This window comes from Heptranchias perlo, chromosome 18 (genome assembly GCF_035084215.1).
Source record: "Heptranchias perlo isolate sHepPer1 chromosome 18, sHepPer1.hap1, whole genome shotgun sequence".
NCBI classification, from domain to species: domain Eukaryota; kingdom Metazoa; phylum Chordata; class Chondrichthyes; order Hexanchiformes; family Hexanchidae; genus Heptranchias; species Heptranchias perlo.
The window spans coordinates 1,234,960-1,260,135 of NC_090342.1; the positions used below are offsets into that span (position 1 = coordinate 1,234,960).

General features: G+C 44.4%; 1 protein-coding gene across 1 annotated transcript; it reads left to right on the forward strand.

The window, feature by feature from the left end:
* Positions 1-761: 761 nt before the first annotated feature.
* zgc:153031 lies at positions 762-24,958 on the forward strand. The gene is made up of 7 exons (XM_068000007.1): positions 762-1,138; positions 9,343-9,461; positions 10,303-10,352; positions 15,288-15,381; positions 16,785-16,911; positions 18,120-18,235; positions 24,369-24,958. Exons 2-7 carry the CDS (start codon positions 9,376-9,378, stop codon positions 24,457-24,459), a joined length of 564 nt encoding a protein of 187 aa, XP_067856108.1. The 5' UTR covers positions 762-1,138; positions 9,343-9,375; the 3' UTR covers positions 24,460-24,958.
* The last annotated feature ends 218 nt before the right edge of the window (positions 24,959-25,176 follow it).

Sequence of the window (25,176 nt, forward strand, 5' to 3'; positions counted from 1 at the left end):
CAATGAAACAGTTTGTATTGTTCAATATATAAAATGTCCAATAAATGTGAATTTTTTCCCCTCCCGTTGGTTGTTGTCCAACTTAAATGCAACATGAATGGATCCAGAATATGGTAATAATAACTGAAGAAGTGTAATATTGGAAAACTTCTTCAACAGATCAGAATCCTACACTCTATGGCTGGGGTGGCACGGAGGCTTGTGGGGACGTGCTCGATAAGGTTCAAATCGGTATTCTGATTGAATATTCCCCACTTGCCTAGGTGGCTCAAGCAGCAACATGTGCTCAAGAAGCTCAAAACAATCTAGGACAGAGCCATTGGGCTCACTCGACACCCCTACCACTGGAATCCATATCCACCCTCTCATCACTGGTCGATGGCTGCAGTATGTACAACTCCCCGAACTTACCAACACCATCTCGCTCCCTTGTGACCTCCACTAGCGCAAAGGACAAGGGCAACAAAAGATCACGGGAGCACCATCACCTCCGAGTCATATGTTATCCTGACTTGGAAATATATCGGCCGTTCCTTCAGTGTCAAAATCCTGGAACTCCCTTCCTAACAGCACTGTGGGAGAACCGTCACCACACGGACTGCAGCGGTTCAAGAAGGCGGCTCACCACCACCTTCTCAAGGGCAATTAGGGATGGACAATCAATCCTTTGCCACAAACCATGGACCCGGACCCTGTGAACTGCTGTCACTCACACTCCAGTCCCGGACCTGATTGGCTGCATCTGTGTTTGAGTTTCAGGAAGTGCTAATTCCTCATTGACACCGGACCGCAACCGGACCGGAGCCGGATCACTGACACCGAGACCGCAACCGGACCGGAGCCGGATCACTGACACCGAGACCGCAACCGGACCGGAGCCGGATCATTGACACCGAGACCGCAACCGGACCGGAGCCGGATCACTGACACCGAGACCGCAACCGGACCGGAGCCGGATCACTGACACCGCAACCGGACCGGAGCCGGATCACTGACACCGAGACCGCAACCGGACCGGAGCCGGATCAGGGCCCGGGGCCGCTCTAAACTCCCGACAGGAGACTGCGGGCAACGGAATAAGCGGAGAGTCGCTGAGCCCCGGGGCGGGGGGCGCAGGCAGCCGGTGCCGGCACTCGAGGTGAGGCAGGGCGGATACCAGCGACTCTCCCTCTCCCTCTCTGACCCTGTAGTGAAACAGTTAATGCAGTTTCTCTCTCCCTGTTATAAGAACATAAGGAATAGGAGCAGGAGTGGGCCATTCGGCCCCTCGAGCCTGCTCCGCCATTCAATCAGATCATGGCTGATCCTGGACCTCAACTCCACTTTCCCGCCTGATCCCCATATCCCTCGATTCCCCCAGAGTCCAAAAATACATCAATCTCAGCCTTGAATATACTCAATGACTCAGCATCCACAGCCCTCTGAGGTAGAGAATTCTAAAGATTCACAACCCTCTGAGTGAAGAAATTCTTCCTCATCTCAGTCCTAAATGTCCGACCCCTTATCCTGAGATCGTGTCCCTAGTTCTAGACTCTCCAGCCAGGGGAAACAACCTCTCAACATCTACCCTGTCAAACCCCCTCAGAATCTTATATGCTTTAATGAGATCACCTCTCATTCTTCTAAACTCCAGACAGTAGAGGCCAATTCTACTCAACCTCTCCTCATAGGACAACCCTCTCATCCCAGGAGTCAATCTAGTGAACCTTTGTTGCACTGCCTCTAAGGCAAGTATATCCTTCCTTAGATAAGGAGACCAAAACTGTACACAGTACTCCAGGTGAGGTCTCACCAAAGTCCTGTACAATTGTAGTTAGACTTCCTTACTCTTGTACTCCAACCCTTTGCAATAAAGGACAACATACCATTTGCCTTCCTAATTGCTTGCTGTGCCTGCATGCTAACTTTCTGTGTTTCATGTACAAGGACACCTAAATCTCTCTGAGCCCCAACATTTAATAGTTTCTCATCATTTAAAAAATATTCTGTTTTTCTATTCTTCCCACCAAAGTGAATAACCTCACATTTCCCCACATTATACTCCACCTGCCACCTTCTTGCTCACCCACTTCACCTGTCTATATCCCTTTGCAGACTCTTTGTGACCTCCTCACAGCTTACTTTCCCACGTAGCCTTGTATTGTCAGCAAACTTGGACACATTACACTCGGTCCCTTCATCTAAGTCATTAATTTAGATTGTAAATAGCTGAGGCCCAAGCACTGATCCTTGCGGCACCCCACTAGTTACAGCCTGACAACCTGAAAATGACCCATTTATCCCTACTCTCTGCTTTCTGTCCGTTAACCAATCCTCTATCCGTGCTATTATATTGCCCCCAACCCCATGAGCCCTTATCTTGCGTAGCAACCTTTTATGTGGCACTTTATCGAATGGGGCTAAATTAATGGGGCTAAAGGCTGACAAATCCCCAGGGCCTGATAATCTACATCCCAGAGTACTAAAGGAAGTGGCCCTGGAAATAGTGGATGCATTGGTGATCATCTTCCAAAATTCTATAGACTCTGGAACAGTTCCTACAGATTGGAGGGTGGCAAATGTAACCCCACTATTTAAAAAAGGAGGGAGAGAAAACAGGGAACTACAGACCAGTTAGCCTAACATCAGTAGTGGGGAAAATGCTAGAGTCTATTATAAAAGATGCGATAACAGAACACTTGGAAGGCATTAACGGGATTGGACAAAGTCAGCATGGGTTTATGAAAGGGAAATCATGCTTAACAAATCTACTGGAGTTTTTTGAGGATGCAACTAGTAGAATAGATAGGGGAGAACCAGTGGATGTGGTGTATTTGGATTTTTAGAAGGCTTTTGATAAGGTCCCACACAAGAGGTTAGTGTGCAAAATTAAAGCACATGGGATTGGGGGTAATATACTGGCATGGATTGAGAATTGTTTGACACACAGGAAACAGAGAGTAGGAATAAACGGGTCTTTTTCCGGGTGGCAGGCAGTGACTAGTGGGGTACCGCAGGGATCAGTGCTTGGGCCCCAGCTATTCACAATATATATCAATGATTTGGATGAGGGAACTAAATGTAACATTTCCGAGTTTGCAGACGACACAAAGCTGGGGTGGAATGTGAGTTGTGAGGAGGATGCAAAAAGGCTCCAATGTGATTGAGACAAGTTGGGTGAGTGGGCAAGAACATGGCAGATGCAGTATAACGTGGATAAATGTGAGGTTATCCACTTTGGTTGTAAAAACAGAAAGGCAGATTGTTATCTGAATGGTGATAGATTGGGAAAAGGGGAGGTGCAACGAGACCTGGGTGTCCTTGTACACCAGTCGCTGAAAGCGAGCATTCAGGTACAGCAAGCAGTTAGGAAGGTGAATGGTATGTTGGCCTTCATTGCAAGAGGATTTGAGTACAGGAACAGGGATGTCTTACTGCAGTTGTACAGGGCCTGGATGAGACCACATCTGGAGTATTGTGTGCAGTTTTGGTCTCCTTATCTGAGGAAGGATATCCTTGCCATGGAGGGAGTGCAACGAAGGTTTACCAGACTGATTCCTGGGATGGCAGGATTGACGTATGAGGAGAGATTGGTCGACTCGGCCTATATTCACTAGAGTTTTGAAGAATGAGAGGTGTTCTCATCGATACATATAAAATTCTAACAGGACTAGACAGACTGGATGCAGGGAGGATGTTCCCAATAGCTGGGGAGTCCAGAACCAGGGGTTACAGTCTCAGGATATGGGGTATGCCATTTAGAACCGAGATGAGGAGAAATTTCTTCACTCAGAGGGTGGTGAACCTGTGGAATTCTCTACCACAGAAGGCAGTGGAGGCCAAGTCAGTAGATGTATTCAAGAAGGAGATCGATATATTTCTTAATGGTAAAGGGATCAAGGGATATGGGGAAAAAGCGGGAACTGGGTACAGAGTTAGACGATCAGCCATGATAATTTTGAATGGTGGAGCAGGCCCGAAGGGCTGAATGGCCTACTCTTTCTCCTATTTTCTATGTTTCTATGTTTCTATAATGCCTTTTGAAAATCCAAATATACCACATCCACTGGTTCCCCTTTATCTACCCTGCTAGTTACATCCTCAAAAAACTCTAATAAATTTGTTAAACATGATTTTCCTTTCATAAAACCATGTTGACTCTGCCTCATCATATTATGATTTTCTAAGTGCCCTGTTACCACTTCCTTAATAATGGATACCAGTATTTTCCTGATAATTGATGTCAGGCTAACTGGCCTGTAGTTCCCTGTTTTCTCTCTCCCTCCTTTCTTGAATAGCGGGGTTACATTTGCTACCTTCCAATCCGCTAGGACCTTTCTAGAATCTACAGAATTTTGGAAGATCAAAACCAATGCATCCACACTCTCTGCAGCCACCTTTTAGAACCCGAGGATGTTGGCCACCAGGTCCAGGGGATTTATCGGCTTTTAGTCCCATTAGTTTCTCCAGTAATTTTTCTTGACTGATATTAATTACTTTAAGTTCCTCACTCTCATTAGCCCCTTGGTTCCCCACTGTTTCCGGTTTGCTTTTTGTATCTTCTACTGTGAAGACAGATACAAAATATTTGTTTAATATCTCTGCCTTTTCCTGATTCGCCATTATAATTTCACCTGTCTCAGCCTCTAAGGGACCAACGTTTACTTTTGCTACTCTCTTCCTTTTTACATACTTGTAGAAGCTCTTACAATCCATTTTTTTATTTCTTGCTAGTTTACTTTCATATTCTGTTTTCTCCCTTTTTATCAATTTTTTGGTCATCCTTTGCTAGTTTCTAAAACTCTCCCAATCCTTAAGCTTACTACTCTCTTGGAAACATTATAAGCCTCTTCTTTTAATCTAATACTGTCCTTAACTTCTTTAGTTAGTCACGGATGGATCACTTTACCCGTGGAGTTTTTATTTCTCAATCGAATATATATTCGTTGAAGATGTTGAAATAGTTCTTTAAATGTTTACCATTGCTTATCTACCATCATACCCTTTAATTTAATTTCCCAATCTACCCTTGACAACTCGCCCCTCATACCCAGGTAATTGGCTTTATTTAAGTTTGAGACTCTAGTTTCTGACTTAATTATGTCACTCTTCAACTCAATGTGAAATTCTATCATATTATGATCACTGTTCTCCAGGGGATCCTTTACTGTGCAATTACTAATTAACCCTGTCTCTTTATAAGAACAAAGGAACATAGGAACAGGAGTAGGCCATTCAGCCCCTCGTGCCTGCTCCACCATTCGATAAGATCATGGCTGATCTGTGATCTAACTCCATATACCTGCCTTTGGCCCATATCCCTTAATACCTTTGATTGCCAAAAAGCCATCTATCTCACATTTAAATTTAGCAATTGAGCTAGTATCAATTGCTGTTTGCGGAAGAGAGTTCCAAACTTACACCACCTTTTGTGAGTCGAAATGTTTTCTAATCTCGCTCCTGAAAGGTCTGGCTCTAATTTTTAGACTGTGCCCCCTACTCCTAGAATCCCCAACCAGCGGAAATAGTTTCTCTCTATCCACCCTATCCGTTACCCTTAACATCTTATAAACTTCGATCAGATCACCCCTTAAACTTCGAAACTCCAGAGAATACAACTCCAATTTGTGTAATCTCTCCTCGTAACTTAACCCTTGAAGTCCGGGTATCATTCTAGTAAACCTACGCTGCACTCCCTCCAAGGCCAATATGTCCTTCCGAAGGTGCGGTGCCCAGAACTGCTCACAGTACTCCAGGTGCGGTCTAACCAGGGTTTTGTATAGCTGCAGCATAACTTCTGCCCCCTTGTACTCTAGTCCTCTAGATATAAAGGCCAGCATTCCATTAGCCTTATTGATTATTTTCTGCACCTGTTCATGACACTTCAATGATCTATGTACCTGAATCCCGAAGTCCCTTTGGACATCCACTGTTTTTAACTTTTTACCATTTAGAAAGTACCCTGTTCTATCCTTTTTTGATCCAAAGTGGATGACCTCACATTTGTCTACATTGAATTCCATTTGCCACAGTTTTGCCCATTCACCTAATCTATCAATATCGCTTTGTAATTTTATGTTTTCATCTACACTGCTTACAATGCCACCAATCTTTGTGTCATCGGCAAACTTAGATATGAGACTTTCTATGCCTTCATCTAAGTCATTAATAAATATTGTGAATAATTGAGGCCCCAAGACAGATCCCTGCGGGACTCCACTAGTCACATCCTGCCAATGTGAGTATCTTCCCATTATCCCTACTCTCTGTCGCCTTTCGCTCAGCCAACTTCCTAACCAAGTCTGTACTTTTCCCTCGATTCCATGGGCTTCTATCTTAGCTAACTGTCTCTTATGTGGGACCTTATCAAATGCCTTCTGGAAGTCCATATAAATAACATCCATTGACATTCCCCTGTCCACTACTTTAGTCACCTCTTCAAAAAATTCAATCAGGTTGTCAGGCACGACCTACCTTTCACAAATCCATGCTGGCTCTCTCTGATTAACTGAAAATTCTCGAGGTGTTCAGTCACCCTATCCTTAATTATAGACTCCAGCATTTTCCCCACAACAGATATTAGGCTAACTGGTCTATAATTCCCCGGTTTCCCTCTCTCTCCTTTCTTAAAAAGCGGAGTGACATGTGCAATTTTCCAATCCAGAGGGACAGTTCCTGAATCTAGAGAACTTTGAAAGATTATAGTTAGGGCATCTGCAATGTGCTCACCTACTTCCTTTAAAACCCTGGGATGGAAACCATCTGGTCCTGGGGATTTGTCACTCTTTCATGCTATTATTTTCTTCATTACTGTTGCTTTATTTATATTAATTTTCTCGAGTCCCTGTCCCCGATTCAGTATTAGTTTTCTTGGGATTTCCGGCATGCTATCCTCTTTTTCTACTGTAAATACTGACGCAAAGTAATTGTTCAACATGTCCGCCATTGTCAATGACAGTATCCCCACTTTCAGTTTTTAAGGGGCCAACACTGCTCCTGACCACCCTCTTTTTCCTAATATAACTATAAAAATTCTTCATATTGGTTTTGATATCCCTTGCAAGTTTCTTTTCATACTCTCTTTTTGTAGCTCTTACTATCTGTTTTGTGACCCTTTATTGATCTTTGTATCTTTCCCATTCGCCAGGATCTGTGCCATTTTTTGCCTTTTTGTATGGCCTTTCCTTATGTCTTATACTGTCCCTTACCTCTTTAGTTGTCCTTGGCTGTTTTTTTTGGCAAGTAGAGTTCTTGCCCCTCAGGGGTATAAACCGGTTCTGTATCACATTAAATGTTTCTTTAAACATTTCCCACTGATCATCAGTCGTTTTACCCATTAACAGATTTGCCCAGTTTACTGTGGACAGTCTCTGTCTCATCCCATTGAAGTCGGCCTTACCCAAGTCTAGAATCTTAGCAGCTGACTCACTTTTTTCCCTTTCAAACACTACATTGAACTCAATCATGTTATGATCACTATTGGGTAGATGTTCACGCACAGTTAAGCCGTTAACTAAATCTGGTTCATTACTCATTACTAAATCTAGTATGGCTTGCCCCTTTGTTGCCTCCAGGACATACTGCTGTAGAAAACTATCCCGGACACACTCAAGAAATTCACTACCTTTCTGACAGTTGCTAGTCTGCTTTTCCCAATCTATGTGAAGGTTAAAGTCCCCCATTAAGACCACTATGCCTTTCTTACACACTTGTCTAATCTCTGCATTTATACAATCTAGCACTTCAGAGCTGCTGCCAGGGCTCCTATACACAACTCCCACTATAGTCTTAGATCCTTTCCTATTTCTCAATTCAACCCATAAGGTCTCTGTTGGCTGCTTACCTCTAGTTATATCCTCCTTTATCATTGAAGTGATTTCATCTCTAATCATTAAGGCTACTCCTCCCCCTCTTCCATTTTCCCTATCTCTCCTGTCGACCTTATAACCCGGTATATTTAGTTCCCAATCCTGACCATCCTGCAGCCATGTCTCAGTAATAGTTATCATGTCATACCCTCCAATTTGAACCTGTAGTTCATTTAATTTATTCCTTATACTCCGTGCATTTGTATATAGAACTCTTAGTTGGGCCACACACCCTAGCCTGACCTTCAGCTTTGATGCTGGGTTAATTGCCTTACACCTTCTAGTTTCCACTTTATCTGTAGTGTCTAAAGTACACTTTCTTTCTGCTGCTCTACACTTTTCCCTTTCACTTGTTCTTGAACAACTGTTTGTACTATTTGTATTGTAGATTTCCCCTGGGTCTTCCCCTCTCTTGCTGCTCTCAACTTTACTCCCTTCTGACTCCCCGCTCAGGTTCCCATCCCCCTGTCACTCCAGTTTAAACCTTCCCCAACAGCACTAGCAAACACCCCCGCGAGGACATTGGTCCCGGTCCTGCTTGGGTGTAACCTGTCCTGCTTGTACAGGTCCCACCTTCCCCAGAACCGGTCCCAATGTCCCAGGAATCTAAATCCCTCCTTCCTACACCATCCCTGCAGCCACGCATTCATCCTGTCTATTCTCCTGTTCCTATACTCACTAGCATGTGGCACTGGTAGTAATCCTGAGATCACTACCTTTGAAGTCCTGCTTTTTAATTTATCTCCTAAGTCCTTAAATTCACCTTGCAGGACCTCATCCCTTATGCAAGACAAGGCCTAAAATATCCTGTTCCCTGGTTGGTTCCACAATGTATTGCTCTAGGAAACTGTCTTGAATGCATTCCATGAACTCATCCTCCAGACTACGTTGGCCACTTTGACTTGTCCATTCTATCTGTAGATTAAAGTCCCCCACGATTATTGCATTCTGACCCTGTTGTTAAACAGTTAATCCAGACCCCTGTGTAAATAAAGTGCAGCTTGTTAATGCTGCCTCTCTCTCTCTCTCTCTCTCTGGTCTTACACTGTAATTAAACAGTTAATGCAGTCTCTCTCTCTCTGGTCTTACACTGTAATTAAACAGTTAATGCCATCTCTCTCTCTCTGGTCTTACACTGTAATTAAACAGTTAATGCCATCTCTCTCTGGTCTTACACTGTAGTTAAACAGTTAATGCAGTCTCTCTCTCTCTGGTCTTACACTGTAGTTAAACAGTTAATGCCATCTCTCTCTCTCTGGTCTTACACTGTAGTTAAACAGTTAATGCCGTCTCTCTCTCTCTCTGGTCTTACACTGTAATTAAACAGTTAATGCCGTCTCTCTCTCTCTGGTCTTACACTGTAATTAAACAGTTAATGCCGTCTCTCTCTCTCTCTCTGGTCTTACACTGTAATTAAACAGTTAATGCCGTCTCTCTCTCTCTGGTCTTGCACTGTAATTAAACAGTTAATGCCGTCTCTCTGCCTCATCTCCAGCTCCCAGGCCCAGCCTCGAACATTGGGACTAAAATGGGACGCCAGCTCCTCCGTGTGATCGCAGCAGCTGAGAGCAACATGGGGATTGGTAAATGTGGGAATCTGCCCTGGGACTTACCGTGAGTATTACTAACTCCTACAGTAAGAGCCAAGGTTTTAAAAGGTTTCATTTTATTTTCACTGAGTTATTGGCGGAACTGGTGGGAATTGTCAGTGTGAAGATTGTCCTTTCGCAGTGACGTTTACAGGAACTTTAGGTCCCATCAGTTTCCTGCCTGCAACAACCCAAGACCCAGGGAACTGACCCCTCGAATGAAGGGACTGTCAGGGAGCTGGAGGAAATGGGCTGGAATGGTGAAGCCATGCTCTCCTTCGGAGTTTAATGTTCTGTTCTGTGATGCGACGCTACTGTTCATCTTTAGTTTATGTTATCAGATGGTAAAAGTTTTAACCCGTCCCCAAAAAAATCTTCCAATGCTGCTCTCCTGCCCCAACCAACCAGTGTCAAATCTGTAAAAATGTGTCGCTTCTCCCAGTTGGTGTATTTAATTCCTGGTTCTAACTCCACTTCACCAATCATAGAATCATGGAAGGGAGACCATTCGGCCCATCGAGCCCGTGCCGGCTCTATGCAAGAGCCCAGTCCTAGACACTGTCCTTCACTCATTATATACTGTGCGCTTACTAATCATTGTAAACAATTTTACAACACCAAGTTATAGTCCAGCAATTTTATTTTAAATTCACAAGCTTTCGGAGGCTACCTCCTTCCTCAGGTGAACGATGTGGAATCGTTCCACATCGTTCACCTGAGGAAGGAGGTAGCCTCCGAAAGCTTGTGAATTTAAAATAAAATTGCTGGACTATAACTTGGTGTTGTAAAATGGTTTACAATTGTCAACCCCAGTCCATCACCGGCATCTCCACATCCTTACTAATCATAGCATTTCTCTTCCGTAGGAATGAGTTTAACTACTTTCTTTCAAGGATAACTTCCGTCTCCACTCCAGGTACGTTTGTCTTGTTGATGCAGATATTAAATTGCTGAGAAATGATAGACTCCTGTTCTAGCTCACAGGTCACTTTAAGCGGACTGCCCCTTTTACAAACACTGCCAATCCAGTTAAACTCTAGCCCATGTTTCCGAGCTCCCTGATTATCCTTTTTGGCGGTAATAGTTTAGGGTAGAATTGATCCCCCAGCCCCCAGTGCAGTAAGCTGACCCCACCCTGAGGGATGGAGTCAGTACCGCCTCCGGGACAGTCCTCCTTCCCATCACTTCTGGGAGAAACATTTCCCAACTGGTGTCTGGTTCCAGAAGGTCCACATGGGCAATGACCCGAAGGGAGTTGACCGCAAACTGACCGTTCCCAGACATCTGTACTACATTTCTCCTATGGCCATTCCTAGTACCTTTTACAATTAGCGTTCATAGTTCATAAGAAATAGGAGCAGGAGTGGGCCATTCTGCCCCTCGAGCCTGCTCCGCCGTTCAATCAGATCATGGCTGATCTTCGACCTCAACTCCACTTTCCCGCCCGATCCCCATATCCCTTGATTCCCCTAGAGTCCAAAAATCTCTCCATCTCAGCCTTGAATATACTCAATGACTCAGCATCCACAGCCCTCTGGGGTAGAGAATTCTAAAGATTCACAGCCCTCTGAGTTGCTTCAGGGCATTCTCAAGGGGGAGGGGGAGCAGGCAGAGGTCGTGGTCCACATTGGGACCAACGACATAGGTTGGAAGGGAGATGAGGTCCTGCATCAAGAATTTAGGGAGCTAGGTAGCAGATTAAAGAGCAGGACCTCAAAGGTTGTAATCTCTGGATTACTCCCAGTGCCACGGGCTAGTGAGTATAGAAATAGGAGGATAGAACAGATGAATGCGTGGCTAAAGAGTTGGTGCAGGAGGGAGGGTTTCAGTTTCCTGGATCACTGGGCCTGCTTCTGGGGAAGGTGGGACTTGTACAAGTCGGACGGGTTGCATCTGAACCAGAGCGGGACAAATATCCTTGCGGGGAGGTTTGCTAGCACTGTTGGGGGGGGTTTAAACTAACTTGGCAGGGGGATGGGATACAGAGTGGAGCTACAATAGGGGGTGATGTGCAGCCAAATATTGAGAAAAAAACAAGTCAGCTTGGAAGACAGGGCAAATATGTGAGGGCAAGGCTGGATGGCATCTATTTTAATGCAAGGAGTCTTGCAAATAAGGTGGATGAACTGAAGGTGTTGATAAACACATGGGAGTATGATATTGTTGCTGTCACAGAGACATGGTTGAGGGAGGGGCAAGACTGGCAGCTCAATATTCCGGGGTACAGAATCTTCAGGCGAGACAGAGGAGGAGGTATAAGAGGAGGGGGGGTCGCAATATTAATTAAAGAATCAATTACTGCCATAAGGAGGGATGATATATTAGCAGGTTCCTCAAATGAGGCCATATGGGTGGAGCTTAAAAACAAAAAGGGGGCAAGTACTTTGATGGGAGTGTACTATAGACCCCCAAACAGTCAGGGGGAGATAGAGGAACAGATATGTAGGCAAATCTCAGAAAATTGTGCAAATAATAGGGTAATAATAGTGGGGGATTTCAACTTCCCCAATATTAACTGGGATACTCAGAGTGTAAAATGCTTAGAGGGTACAAAATTCTTAACGTGCATCCAGGAGAGCTTTTTGAGCCAGCATGTAGAAAGTCCTACAAGAGAGGGGGTGGTACTGGACCTAATTCTAGGGAATGTGGCCGGCCAAGTGGAAGAAGTGCTAGTAGGTGAGCACTTTGGTGACAGTGACCATAATTCAGTGAGATTTAAGGTGGTCATGGAAAAGGACAGGGAGGGGCCGGAAATAAAGGTTCTAAATTGGGGGAAGGCCGATTTTAATAGGATAAGGCAGGATCTGGCCAAAATGGACTGGGATCAGCTGCTTGGAGGAAAATCCGCATCGGAGCAATGGGAGTCTTTCAGAAGGGAGATTGAGACCATACAATGGCAACATGTTCCCGTAAAGGTCAAGGGTGGTTCCAAGAACTCCAGGGAACCTTGGATGTCAGGGGATATACGAGAATGGATTAGGAAAAAAAGGAGGGCTTTTGGCAGATACAAAAGGCTAAACTCGGAGGAAGCCCTAGAGGAGTACAAAAAGTGCAGGGGGATACTTAAAAAGGAAATTAGGAGATCAAGGAGGGGCCATGAAAAAACACTGGCGAGCAAAATAAAGGAAAATCCTAAGATGTTTTATAAGTATATTAAGGGTAAGAGGATGACTAGGGAAAAAATAGGGCCCATTAGGGACAAAAATGGCAATCTGTGTGTGGAGCCGGCAGATGTAGGAGGGGTTCTAAATGAATTTTTTGCATCTGTTTTCACTATGGAGAAGGACGACGTAGACAGAGAAATACGACAGGGGGACTGTGATATACTCGAACATATTAACATCGAGCGGGAGGAGGTATTGGCGGTTTTAGCAGGCCTAAAAATGGATAAATCCCCAGGCCCGGACGAAATGTATCCCAGGCTACTGTGTGAGGCAAAGGAGGAGATTGCGGGGGCTCTAACACATATATTCAGAACCTCTCTGGCCACAGGGGATGTGCCAGAGGACTGGAGAACCGCTAATGTATTCAAGAAGGGGAGTAGGGAAAAACCGGGCAACTACAGGCCAGTGAGCCTAACATCAGTGGTAGGAAAATTATTGGAAAAAATTCTGAAGGACAAAATTAGCCTCCACTTGGAGAAGCAAGGATTAATCAGGGATAGTCAACATGGCTTTGTCAAGGGAAGATCATGTCTGACTAATTTGATTGAATTTTTTGAGGGGGTGACTAGGCGTGTGGATGAGGGTAACGCAGTGGATGTGGTATACATGGATTTCAGTAAGCCCTTCGATAAAGTCCCCCACAGGAGACTGGTCAAGAAGGTTATGAGCCCATGGAATCCAGGGTGCCTTGGCACTTTGGATACAAAACTGGCTTAGTGGCAGAAGGCAGAGGGTGATGGTCGAAGGTTGTTTTTGTGACTGGAAGCCTGTGGCCAGTGGGGTACCACAGGGATCTGTGCTGGGGCCCTTGCTGTTTGTGGTCTACATTAATGACTTGGATATGAATGTAAAAGGTATGATCAGTAAGTTCGCTGATGATACAAAAATTGGTAGGGTGGTAAATAGCGAGGAGGATAGCCTCAGTCTGCAGGACGATATAGATGGGTTGGTCAGATGGGCGGAACAGTGGCAAATGGAATTTAACCCGGAAAAGTGCGAGGTGATGCACTTTGGAGGGACTAACAAGGCAAGGGAATACACAATGAATGGGAAGACCCTAGGCAAGACAGAGGGTCAGAGGGATCTTGGTGTGCAAGTTCACAGATCCCTGAAGGCGGCGGAACAGGTAGATAAGGTGGTAAAGAAGGCATATGGGATACTTGCCTTTATTAGCCGAGGCATAGAATATAAGAGCAAGGAGGTTATGATGGAGCTGTATAAAACACTGGTTAGGCCACAGCTGGAGTTCTGTGTGCAGTTCTGGTCGCCACACTACAGGAAGGATGTGATCGCTTTGGAGAGGGTGCAGAGGAGATTCACCAGGATGTTACCAGGGCTGGAGCGCTTCAGCTATGAAGAGAGACTGGGAAGATTGGGTTTGTTTTCCTTGGAGCAGAGGAGGCTGAGGGGGGACATGATTGAGGTGTACAAAATTATGAGGGGCATAGATAGGATGGATACTAAGGAGCTTTTTCCCTTCGTTGAGGGTTCTATAACAAGGGGGCATAGATTCAAGGTAAAAGGCGGGAGGTTTAGAGGGGATTTGAGAAAGAACTTTTTCACCCAGAGGGTGGTTGGAGTCTGGAACTCACTGCCTGAGAGGGTTGTGGAGGCAGGAACCCTCACAACATTCAAGAAGCATTTGGATGAGCACTTGAAATGCCATAGCATACAAGGCTATGGACCAAATGCTGGAATATGGGATTAGATTAGACTGGGCTTGATGGCCGGCGCGGACACGATGGGCCGAAGGGCCTCTATCCGTGCTGTATAACTCTATGACTCTATGAAGAAATTCCTCCTCATCTCAGTCCTAAATGGCCGACCCCTTATCCTGAGACTATGCCCCCTAGTTCTAGACTCTCCAGCCAGGGGGAAACAACCTCTCAGCATCTACCCTGTCAAAACATTTAATGCACCTGCAGTACCACCTCACAAACCACACCAGAAGGAATGTTCTGGATTGGCTTTAAACCATCACTTAGGAATTATCAAAGGAGACAGCTCAGAAATTACAGATATCAATAAATTTTAATCAACTCCCAATATAATTTTTATTTAATCAGTACTTGTGCAGTATGTGTTTATTTGATTATTACTAACTTATTGTCCATCCCAAATTACTGTATATAACAGTTTGCAATGGTGCTAGTTTTGTTAAATTTAAACCTTTGTGCAAGATTAAACTGTCAAATTGAATGAAACTGAGATAATGGGAGTCACTTTATACGATTGAGTAGACTCGGCCTGTATTCTCTAGAATTTAGAAGAATGAGAGGTGATCTCATTGAAACGTACAAAATTCTTAGAGCTCAACAGGGTAGATGCAGGGAGGATGTTTCCCCTGTCTGGGGGGTCTAGAATCAGGGGTCACAGTCTCAGAATAAGGGGTATGCCATTTAGGACTGAGATGAGGAGAAATTTCTTCACTCAGAGGGTGGTGAATCTTTGGAATTCTCTACCCCAGAGGGCTGTGGCGGCTCAGTCATTGAGTACATTCAAAACAGAGATCGATAGATTTCTAGATATTAAAGGCATCAAGGGATATGGGGACAGTGCAGGAAAATGGTGTTGAGGTAGAAGATCAGCCATGATCTGATTGAATGGCGGAGCAGGCTCGAGGGGCCGAATGGCCTACTCCTGCTACTATTTCTTATGTTCTTCTTATGTTCTTATTGCAATTTTAGGCAAGAAAAACCTTGTCATCTCGGGTAGGCAGAGTGCCATCAAAGACTCTCCTTTGCCAAACTGCTATAGTGTCGTTCTAAGCAGAACCTTGAGGTAAGTTGCACGAGACTTTTGAGATTGTCCACAAAATGGAGAAACTGGATTTACAAAGCAGTTAAAGAGCACAATCTTCATTCTTTCTTTCCACTGGTAAACTGACAACTTTGAGCTCACAGGTATGAGCCATGAAATCTTAGTAGATTCTTAAAGGGTTGAATTGTTAATTGGTTTGAAGTGTTGCCTTTCTTTTCTGTCAGTTTCATTTTCTGACTATTTGACGACCTCGACCCATCTGCCCGTTTCTAAGGTCCTTGAGAATGTTGTCACCTCCCAGCTCCCTGCCCACTTGTCCTGAAACTTCACTTGTATAGTAGCAATAATTTTTGAGGTGGGTTTCGGGAGGAAGTTGGGGAAAATGGGTCAGTGTGATTAGCACCCCCCCCCCCCGACCCTTGACTCCATTTACCTAAATAAGGTCGGGCTCCCAGCAGGCCTTAAAGGGGAGTGGCAACTTTTTGGGAAGATAATTTTGGTGCAGTTTTTTACTGGGGCTTCTGAGGTGGGGACCTTTAAGAACCCATTTTACACTCCCAAACTGGCGGTAATTCAGAGGGGAATCAAGTCCGAGGCTTTAATTAACATTAACTCAACCAATGAGTGAACTGTTCTGTGTGAGGGATCACCTCCTATGTTCAAGCAACTCTCTGTCCCAGGAGTCAGTGTAAAGTTATTGCATTCTGGTACTGGGCTAGGATAGCCAAACAATTGATGCAGAAGCAAAGAAAAGAGACTAGCAACACTGAAATAGGGAAACGAGTGGAAATCTGAACACAGTAGCATTAAGGACGAAATGTGTTTGGAATAAATTCGATCACAAAACTCGCTGCCGCTAGTAAAATCCTGCTGAGATCAGTTTGTTGATTGAACAAAATGCCTTTCACGTAATTCTCAAATGCACGGAAGCCCTGAGACTGAAGCAGCTCCCATTTAATTTTTGTACATTGAACAGCCAACAAATTACTGACAGTTACATCTTATAAATCATAGAAGTTTACAACATGGAAACAGGCCCTTCGGCCCAACATGTCCATGTCGCCCAGTTTATACCACTAAGCTAGTCCCAATTGCCTGCACTTGGCCCATATCCCTCTATACCCATCTTACCCATGTAACTGTCCAAATGCTTTTTAAAAGACAAAATTGTACCCGCCTCTACTACTGCCTCTGGCAGCTCGTTCCAGACACTCACCACCCTTTGAGTGAAAAAATTGCCCCTCTGGACCCTTTTGTATCTCTCCCCTCTCACCTTAAATCTATGCCCCCTCGTTATAGACTCCTCGTTATAAAGGGGTGATTTAAAAGCAAGAAAATACTTGTGCGTTTGAAAATTATGTAAATTTATAAGTTACAACTTCAGCTGGAAAAGTGAATGACCTCAGTTTTATCTCATTTATCAGTTCTGTGCCCGAGAATGCCAACTATCTCTGTCGAGACTTGGACAGCGCTATTCAGCTTGGGTCACTCGCTCCCCTGAGTGAAGAGATTGAAACTATATGGGTTCTAGGTGGCGTCAAGCTCTTTGAGGTAAGGATGTGAAAAAAAGTATTAAAAATTATTCACCGTCGATCAGATTGTGCCCGGGTTCCGCCCGTCCGACTGGTGTCCTGTCCGTTAGGGGAGAGGCTGCAGCCTCAGCTTCTGGGCTTTGCATTTACCCCAGTTCCTGGTGCTTTCTCTGGACAGCCTATTACATGTTAACTGGAAGAGAAACCTGGGGACCCGGTGATAAGAGCTGGTCTGTTCTCCCCTAATGAGCCTCCTCCTGTTCTTTAACATGGTGGGGGTGAATTTCCTCGTGTAAACGGGGTTTCCACCAAACCTCCGCCAGAGATACATCAGCAGAATGGGACACGGCCCCGAGGAAATTCCAGGCCCGTGCGCCGATGTTACCTGTTGCTGCGACTGCTCGTGAGATGGTGAAACGTGGGATGGAGAGAACCAACCTGAGGGACAGGGGTAGGAGTAATGGTTCTCATCAACGATGCCACTTGTTGAAGCTGCCCATTTAGAACAGGAGCAGCAATGATGGACACACAGGGTGGGAGTGGGAGTGAGGGGGGTGGAGGTGGTGTGGTGGGGGGGGAGTGATGAGGGATCGAATGGATATGGCACAGTAAAAAATGGCTCCCAAGAACCAGAGGTTACAACAGCTGGATTCAGCCATTCAAAAACTGGTGGCACACGCACAATGACGGATGGGAAAAGACCCTTTGGTCAATCCAGCCTGTCCCAAACATTCGTGAAACATTGTGTATCACAATATGTACACTCCCCACCCCACCCGAAATCATGTGATTTCCTGGGAAAGGCGAAAAACGAGATTAAAAACCCAGGCCAATTTGGGGGAAAAATCTGAGAAATTCCTTTCCCACCACTCGTCCCCCGCCATGGTGACCGAAACTAGTCCAGGAGACCCCTCTGGCTCTGATCGTTCTATGTAGTACCTTCCTTTTGTACAAGATAATCTCCACCTCAGCCAGAAACAGGCCCAGCTCTCACCTGAGCTGTCCGTTTTATATCGTGCAATCAGTGTTACTGTTATATGAAAAGGGGAAGGTTCTCACCAGTTCACACTTCCAGTAACTCTTGAGTAAATTGTGCCAGGCGAAGGAAGTTGTGTCAAAATATGTTTTATGTATTTTTTTAAATCCCCAATGTAGAGCGTCTTTAACAAGCAGTTACTTTCTTGTGAGTTGCAAGCGTCAGGAATCAGTTTTCTGTTCTATTTCCAGGAGGCCATGAAACACCCCAACTGTGACCAGATTTATCTCACAAAAATCATGGCTCATTTCGACTGTGACACTTTCTTCCCAGAATTCGATCAGGAGATATTCAGGCTGGTTGATGAGTAAGATTTAAAATCTTTCCTTTTGCGTTACCAGCTTGCAGTGCTGGGGAGATGTACTGAGTGGGGTGTCTCGGGGATCGGTGTTGGGGAGATGGACTGAGTGGGGTGTCTCGGGGATCGTGATGGGGAGATGTACTGAGTGGGGTGTCTCGGGGATCGGTGTTGGGGAGATGGACTGAGTGGGGTGTCTCGGGGATCGGTGATGGGGGAGATGTGGTAAATTTTGTGACCCTTACTCTTTTTCATCTACATAAACAAGCTGGATTCAGAAATGTAAAATAAACTGGTCATATTTGTACGTTAAACTAGGGCAGAGTCTCATGTCATTGGGAAGTAGTGAAGGAAATACAGAAGGATCAAGACAATGTTTACGAATGGGCAGAACTATGGCAGCTGAAATTAAATACAGATCAAATTTGGAACATTTTAACCAATGGTACTGAATGAGCTTGGGGAGAGGCTGAAAGAGATCTTGGGGTGGCAGAACCCTCGAGACTGGACAAGTCCAGGGGGGCAGAGAATGGGGCCGATCCCTGGGGTGGGGAGGGGGTGGGACAGAGAATGGGGCCGATCCCTGGGGTGGGAAGGGGGTGGGACAGAGAATGGGGCCGATCCCTGGGGTGGGAAGGGGGTGGGACAGAGAATGGGGCCGATCCCTGGGGGGAGGGGGGAGGCCTCCCGCACCTGTATTTATCTTTGCGATCCCACAGCCAGTAGAAGCTGTATCTGGGATATCATATCGTCATAGTAAGTACAGCACAGGAGGAGGCCATTCGGGCCATTGAGCCTGTGCTGGCTCTTCGAAAGAGCAATCCAATTATTCCCACGCCCCTGCTCTTTCCCCATAGCCCTGCAAATGTTTTCCCTTCAGGTATTTATCCAATTCCCTTTTGAACATAAGAACATAAGAAATAGGAGCAAGTGTAGGCCACATGGCCCCTCGAGCCTGCTCCCCCATTCAATAAGATCATGGCTGCTCTTCTACCTCGACTCCACTGTCCCGCCCGATCCCCATATCCCTCAGAGTTCAAAAATCTATCGATCTCAGCCTTGAATATACTCAAATATAGAAAATAGGAGCAAGAGTCGGCCATTCGGCCTTTCGGGCCTGCTCTGCCATTCAAAATGATGATGGCTGATCGTCTAACTCAGTACCCTGTTCCCACTTTTTCCCCATATCCCTTGATCCCTTTAGCAGTAAGAAATATATCTATCTCCTTCTTGAATACATCTAATGACTTGGCCTCCACTGCCTTCTGTGGTAGAGAATTCCACAGGTTCACCACCCTCTGAGTGAAGAAATTTCTCCTCATCTCGGTTCTAAATGGCATACCCCGTATCCTGAGACTGTGACCCCTGGTTCTGGACTCCCCAGCCATCGGGAACATCCTCCCTGCATCTAGTCTGTCTAGTCCTGTTAGAATTTTATATGTTTGAATGAGATCACCCCTCATTCTTCTAAACTCTAGTGAATATAGGCCGAGTCGACCCAATCTCTCCTCATATGTCAGTCCTGCCATCCCAGGAATCAATCTGGTAAACCTTCGTTGCACTCTCTCCATGGCAAGGACATCCTTCCTCAGATAAGGAGACCAAAACTGCACACAATACTCCAGATGTGGTCTCACCAAGGCCCTGTACAACTGCAGTAAGACATCCCTGCTCATGTACTCAAATCCTCTTGCAATGAAGGCCAACATACCATTCACCTTCCTAACAGCTTGCTGTACCTGAATACTCGCTTTCAGTGACTGGTGTACAAGGACACCCAGGTCTCGTTGCACCTCCCCTTTTCCCAATCTATCACCATTCAGATAATAATCTGCCTTTCTGTTTTTACAACCAAAGTGGATAACCTCACATTTATCCAACGTTATACTGCATCTGCCATGTTCTTGCCCACTCACCCAATTGTCTAAATCACATTGGAGCCTCTTTGCATCCTCCTCACAGCTCACATTCCACCCCAGCTTAGTGTCGTCTGCAAACTTGGAAATGTTGCATTTAGTTCCCTCATCCAAATCATTGATATATATTATGAATAGCTGGGGCCCAAGCACTGATCCCTGCGGTACCCCACTAGTCACTGCCTGCCACCCGGAAAAAGACCCATTTATTCCTACTCTCTGTTTCCCGTCTGTCAACCAATTCTCAATCCATGCCAGTATATTCCCCCCAATCCCATGTGCTTTAATTTTGCACACTAACCTCTTGTGTGGGACCTTATCAAAAGCCTTCTTAAAATCCAAATACACCACATCCACTGGTTCTCCCCTATCTATTCTACTAGTTACATCCTCAAAAAACTCCAGTAGATTTGTTAAGCATGATTTCCCTTTCATAAACCCATGCTGATTTTGTCCAATCCCGTTAATGCCTTCCAAATGTTCTGTTATCACATCTTTTATAATAGACTCTAACATTTTCCCCACTACTGATGTTAGGCTAACTGGTCTGTAGTTCCCTGTTTTTTCTCTCCCTCCTTTTTTAAATAGTGGGGTTACATTTGCCACCCTTCAATCTGTAGGAACTGTTCCAGAGTCTATAGAATTTTGGAAGATGATCACCAATGCATCCACTATTTCCAGGGTCACTTCCTTTAGTACTCTGGGATGTAGATTATCAGGCCCTGGGGATTTGTCAGCCTTTAGCCCCATTAATTTCCCGAGCACTATTTTTCTGCTAATACTGATTTCCTTCAGTTCCTCCCTCTCACTAGACCCTTGGTTCCCTAACATTTGTGGGAGGTTATTTGTGTCCTCCTTTGTGAAGACAGAACCAAAGTATTTGTTTAATTGCTCTGCCATTTCTTTGTTCCCTATTATAATTTCCCCCATTTCTGACTGTAAGGGACCTATATTTGTCTTCACTAATCTTTTTCTCTTGACATATTTATAGAAGCTTTTACAGTCAGTTTTTATGTTCCCTGCTAGTTTACTCTCATACTCTTTTTCCCCCCTTAATCAATCTCTTTGTTCTCCTTTGCTGAATTCTGAACTGCTCCCAATCCTCAGGCTTGCCGCTTTTTCTGGCAATTTTGTATGTCACCTCTTTGGATCTAATACTATCCCTAATTTCTTTTGTAAGCCACGGTTGAGCCACCTTTCCTGTTTTATTTTTGCGCCAGACAGGAATGAATAATTGTTGTAATTCCTGCACACGTTCTTTAAATATTAGCCATTGCCTATCCATCGTCATCCCTTTTAGTAAAGTTCCCCAATCTATCATAGTCAATTCGCACCTCATACTTTCATAATTTCCTTTATTTAGATTCAGAACCCTAGTTTCAGATTCAACTACTTCACTCTCCATCTTAATGAGGAATTCTATCATGTTATGGTCGCTCTTCCCTAAGGGACCCTGCACAACAAGATTGTTAATTAATCCTTTCTCATTGCACAATACCCAGTCTAGGATCGCCTGTTCTCTGGTTGGTTCCTCAACGTATTGGTCTAGAAAACCATCACATACTCCAGGAATTCCTCCCCCACAGTATTATTGCTAATTTGGTTTGACCAATCTATATGTAAATTAAAGTCACCCATGATTATAGTTGTACCCTTCTTGCATGCCTCTCTAATATCCTGTTTAATGCCCTCCCCTACATCTCCACCACTGTTTGGGGGCCTATAGACAACCTCCACTAACGTTTTCTGCCCCTTGGTGTTTCTTAGCTCCACCCATACAGATTCCACATCGTGATTTTCCGAGCCAATATCCTTCCTCACTATTGCATTGATTTCCTCCTTTACGAACAACGCTACCCCACCTCCTTTCCCTTTTTGCCTGTCCTTCCTAAATATTGAATACCCCTGGATGTTCAGTTCCCATCCTTGGTCACCCTGCAGCCATGTCTCCGTAATCGCAACTATATCAACGACTGAACATCCACAGTCCTCTGGGGTAGAGAATTCCAAATATTCACAACACTCTGAGTGAAGAAATTCCTCCTCATCTCTGTCTTAAATGGCCGACCCCTTATCCTGAGACTATGCCCCCGAGTTCTAGACTCTCCAGCCAGGGGAAACAGCCTCTCAGCATCTACCCTGTCAAGGCCCCTCAGAATCATATATATTTCAATGAGATCACCTCTCATTCTTCTAAACTCCAGAGAGTATAGGCCCATTCTACTCAACCTCTCCTCATAGGACAACCCTCTCATCCCAGGAGTCAATCTAGTGAGCCTTCGTTGCACCGCCTCTAAGGCAAGTATATCCTCCCTTAGATAAGGAGACTAAAACTGTACACAGTACTCCAGGTGAGGTCTCACCAAAGTCCTGTACAATTGTAGTAAGATTTCCTTACTCTTGTACTCCAACCCCCTTTGCAATAAAGGCCAATGTGCCATTTGCCTTCCTAATTGCCTGCTGTACCTGCATGCTAACTTTCTGTGTTTCACGTACGTGGACACCCAAGTCTCTCTGAACACCAACATTTAATATTTTCTCACCATTTAATAAATATTTTTCTATTCTTCCTACCAAAGTGAATAACCTCTCATTTCCCCACATTATACTCCATCTGCCACCTTCTTGCCCACTCACTTAACCTGTCTATATCCCTTTGCAGATTCTTTGTGACCTCCTCACAGCTTTCTTTCCCACCTAGCTTTGTATCGTCAGCAAACTTGGATACATTACACTCGGTCCCTTCATCTAAGTTATTAATATAGATTGTAAATAGCTGAGGCCCAAGCACCGATCCTTGCGGCACCCCACTAGTTACAGCCTGACAACCTGAGAATGACCCGTTTATCCCTACGCTCTGTATTCTGTCCTCTATCCATGCTAATATATTATCCCCAACCCCATGAGCCCTTACCTTGTGTAACAACCTTTTATGTGTCATCTTATCAAATATACTACGTCCACTGGTTCCCCTTTATCTACCCTGCTAGTTACATCCTCAAAACACTCAAATAAATTTGTCAAACACGATTTTCCTTTCATAAAACCATGTTGACTCTGCCCAATCATATTATGATTTTCCAAGTGCCCTGTAACCACGCCCTTAAAAATGGATTCCAGCATTTTCCAGACGACCGATGTCAGGCTAACTGGCCTGTAGTTCCCTGTTTTCTCTCTCCCTCCTTTCTTGAATAGCGGGGTTACATTTGCTGCCTTCCAATCCGCTGGGACCTTTCTAGAATCCATCTCTGCAGCCACCTCTTTTATAACCTTATGATGTAGGCCATCAGGTCCAGGGGATTTATCGGCTTTTAGTCCCATTAGTTTCTCCAGTACTTTTTCTTTACTGATATTAATTACTTTAAGTTCCTCACTCCCATTAGCCTCTTGGTTCCCCACTATTTCTGGTATGCTTTTTGTGTCTTCTACCTTGAAGACAGATATAAAATATTTGTTTAACGTCTCTGCCATTTCCTTATTCGCCATTATAATTTCTCCTGTTTCAGCCTCTAAGGGACCAACGTTTACTTTTGCTACTCTCTCCCCTTTTACAGACTTGTAGAAGCTTTTACAATCCGTTTTTATATTTCTTGCTAGTTTACTTTCATATTCTATTTTCTCCCTTTTTATCAATTTTTTGGATTTCCTTTGCTGGTTTCTAAAACTCTCCCTATCCTCAGGTTTATTACTCTCCTTGGTAACATTATAGGCCTCTTTTAATCTATCCTTAACTTCTTTAGTTAGCCATGGATAGATCACTTCTCCCGTGGAGTTTTTATTTCTCAATGGGATGTATGTCCGTTGGGAATTATGAAATATTTCTTTGAATGATCGCCATTGCTTATCTACTGTCATATCTTTTAATCTAATTTCCCAAATCCCATGGGCTTTAATTTTGCTATTATGTGGTACTTTAGCAAACGCCTTTCGAAAGTCCATATACACAACATCAACCGCACTAGCCTCATCAACCCTCATGTTACTTCATCAAAGAACTCAATCAAGTTAGTCAAACGCGATTTTCCTTTAACAAATCTGTGCTGACTTTCATTTATTAGCCCAGACATTACCTCTTCAGCACTGTCTGTGATGCAAGTTAGTGTAACAATGACCAACAGTTGAGAGACTGATCTCTTTGTTTTTTTGCATGAAGTGAGGTTTAGTATTTTGTAGGGTGTCGCTATAGTTACAAGGCTTCTCATATGTTATCTCTTTGTTTCTATTAGGTTTCCTGGAGTTCCAAGTGAAATCCAAGAGGAAAATGGCATCAAATACAAATTTCAAGTTTTTGAAAAAGTTAGCAAACAATCAATCTGAATATTAAATCTGGTGCAGTTAATATTGAGATACAACTGTGTGAGGTTAAGATGGGTCTTGCACTTACAGTTAAAGTGGATTTTAAGAAATTCCAATATTTGGTTCGTTTTGGAATGGGATGAGAAGGATCGGTAAAGATTCTGAGTAAGTGAGGAATTTTAAATACACATCAACCAAAACTACTGAAGCTAGTTTATCTCGGAGGGAAATCCACTGTCGTCCATGCTTTGGGGGTGAATTACTGCAGGGGTTCTGTCTCCGCTGTAACTCCAGAGGAAGACCCGAACGCTGGTGTAAATGGTGAGCCCCATTTTTCTGGGATTCCATGGTTATTCCACTGAAGATACAGTCCCTTTACCTTCCGTGCTTTGACAAATGGACTTTGTCCCAGTTCCTGTTAGGAACAGGAGTAGGCCATTCAGCCCCTCGTGCCTGCTCCGCCTTTTGATAAGATAATGGCTGATCTGTGATCTAACTCCATAAACCTGCCTTTGGCCCATATCCCTTAATACCTTTGATTGCTAAAAAGCTATCGATCTCAGATTTAAATTTAGCAATTGAGCTAGGATCAATTGCCGTTTGCGGAAGAGAGTTCCAAACTTCTACCACCCTTTGTGTGTAGAAATGTTTTCTAATCTCACTCCTGAAAGGTCTGGCTCTAATTTTTAGACTGTGCCCCCGACTCCTAGAATCCCCAACCAGCGGAAATAGTTTCTC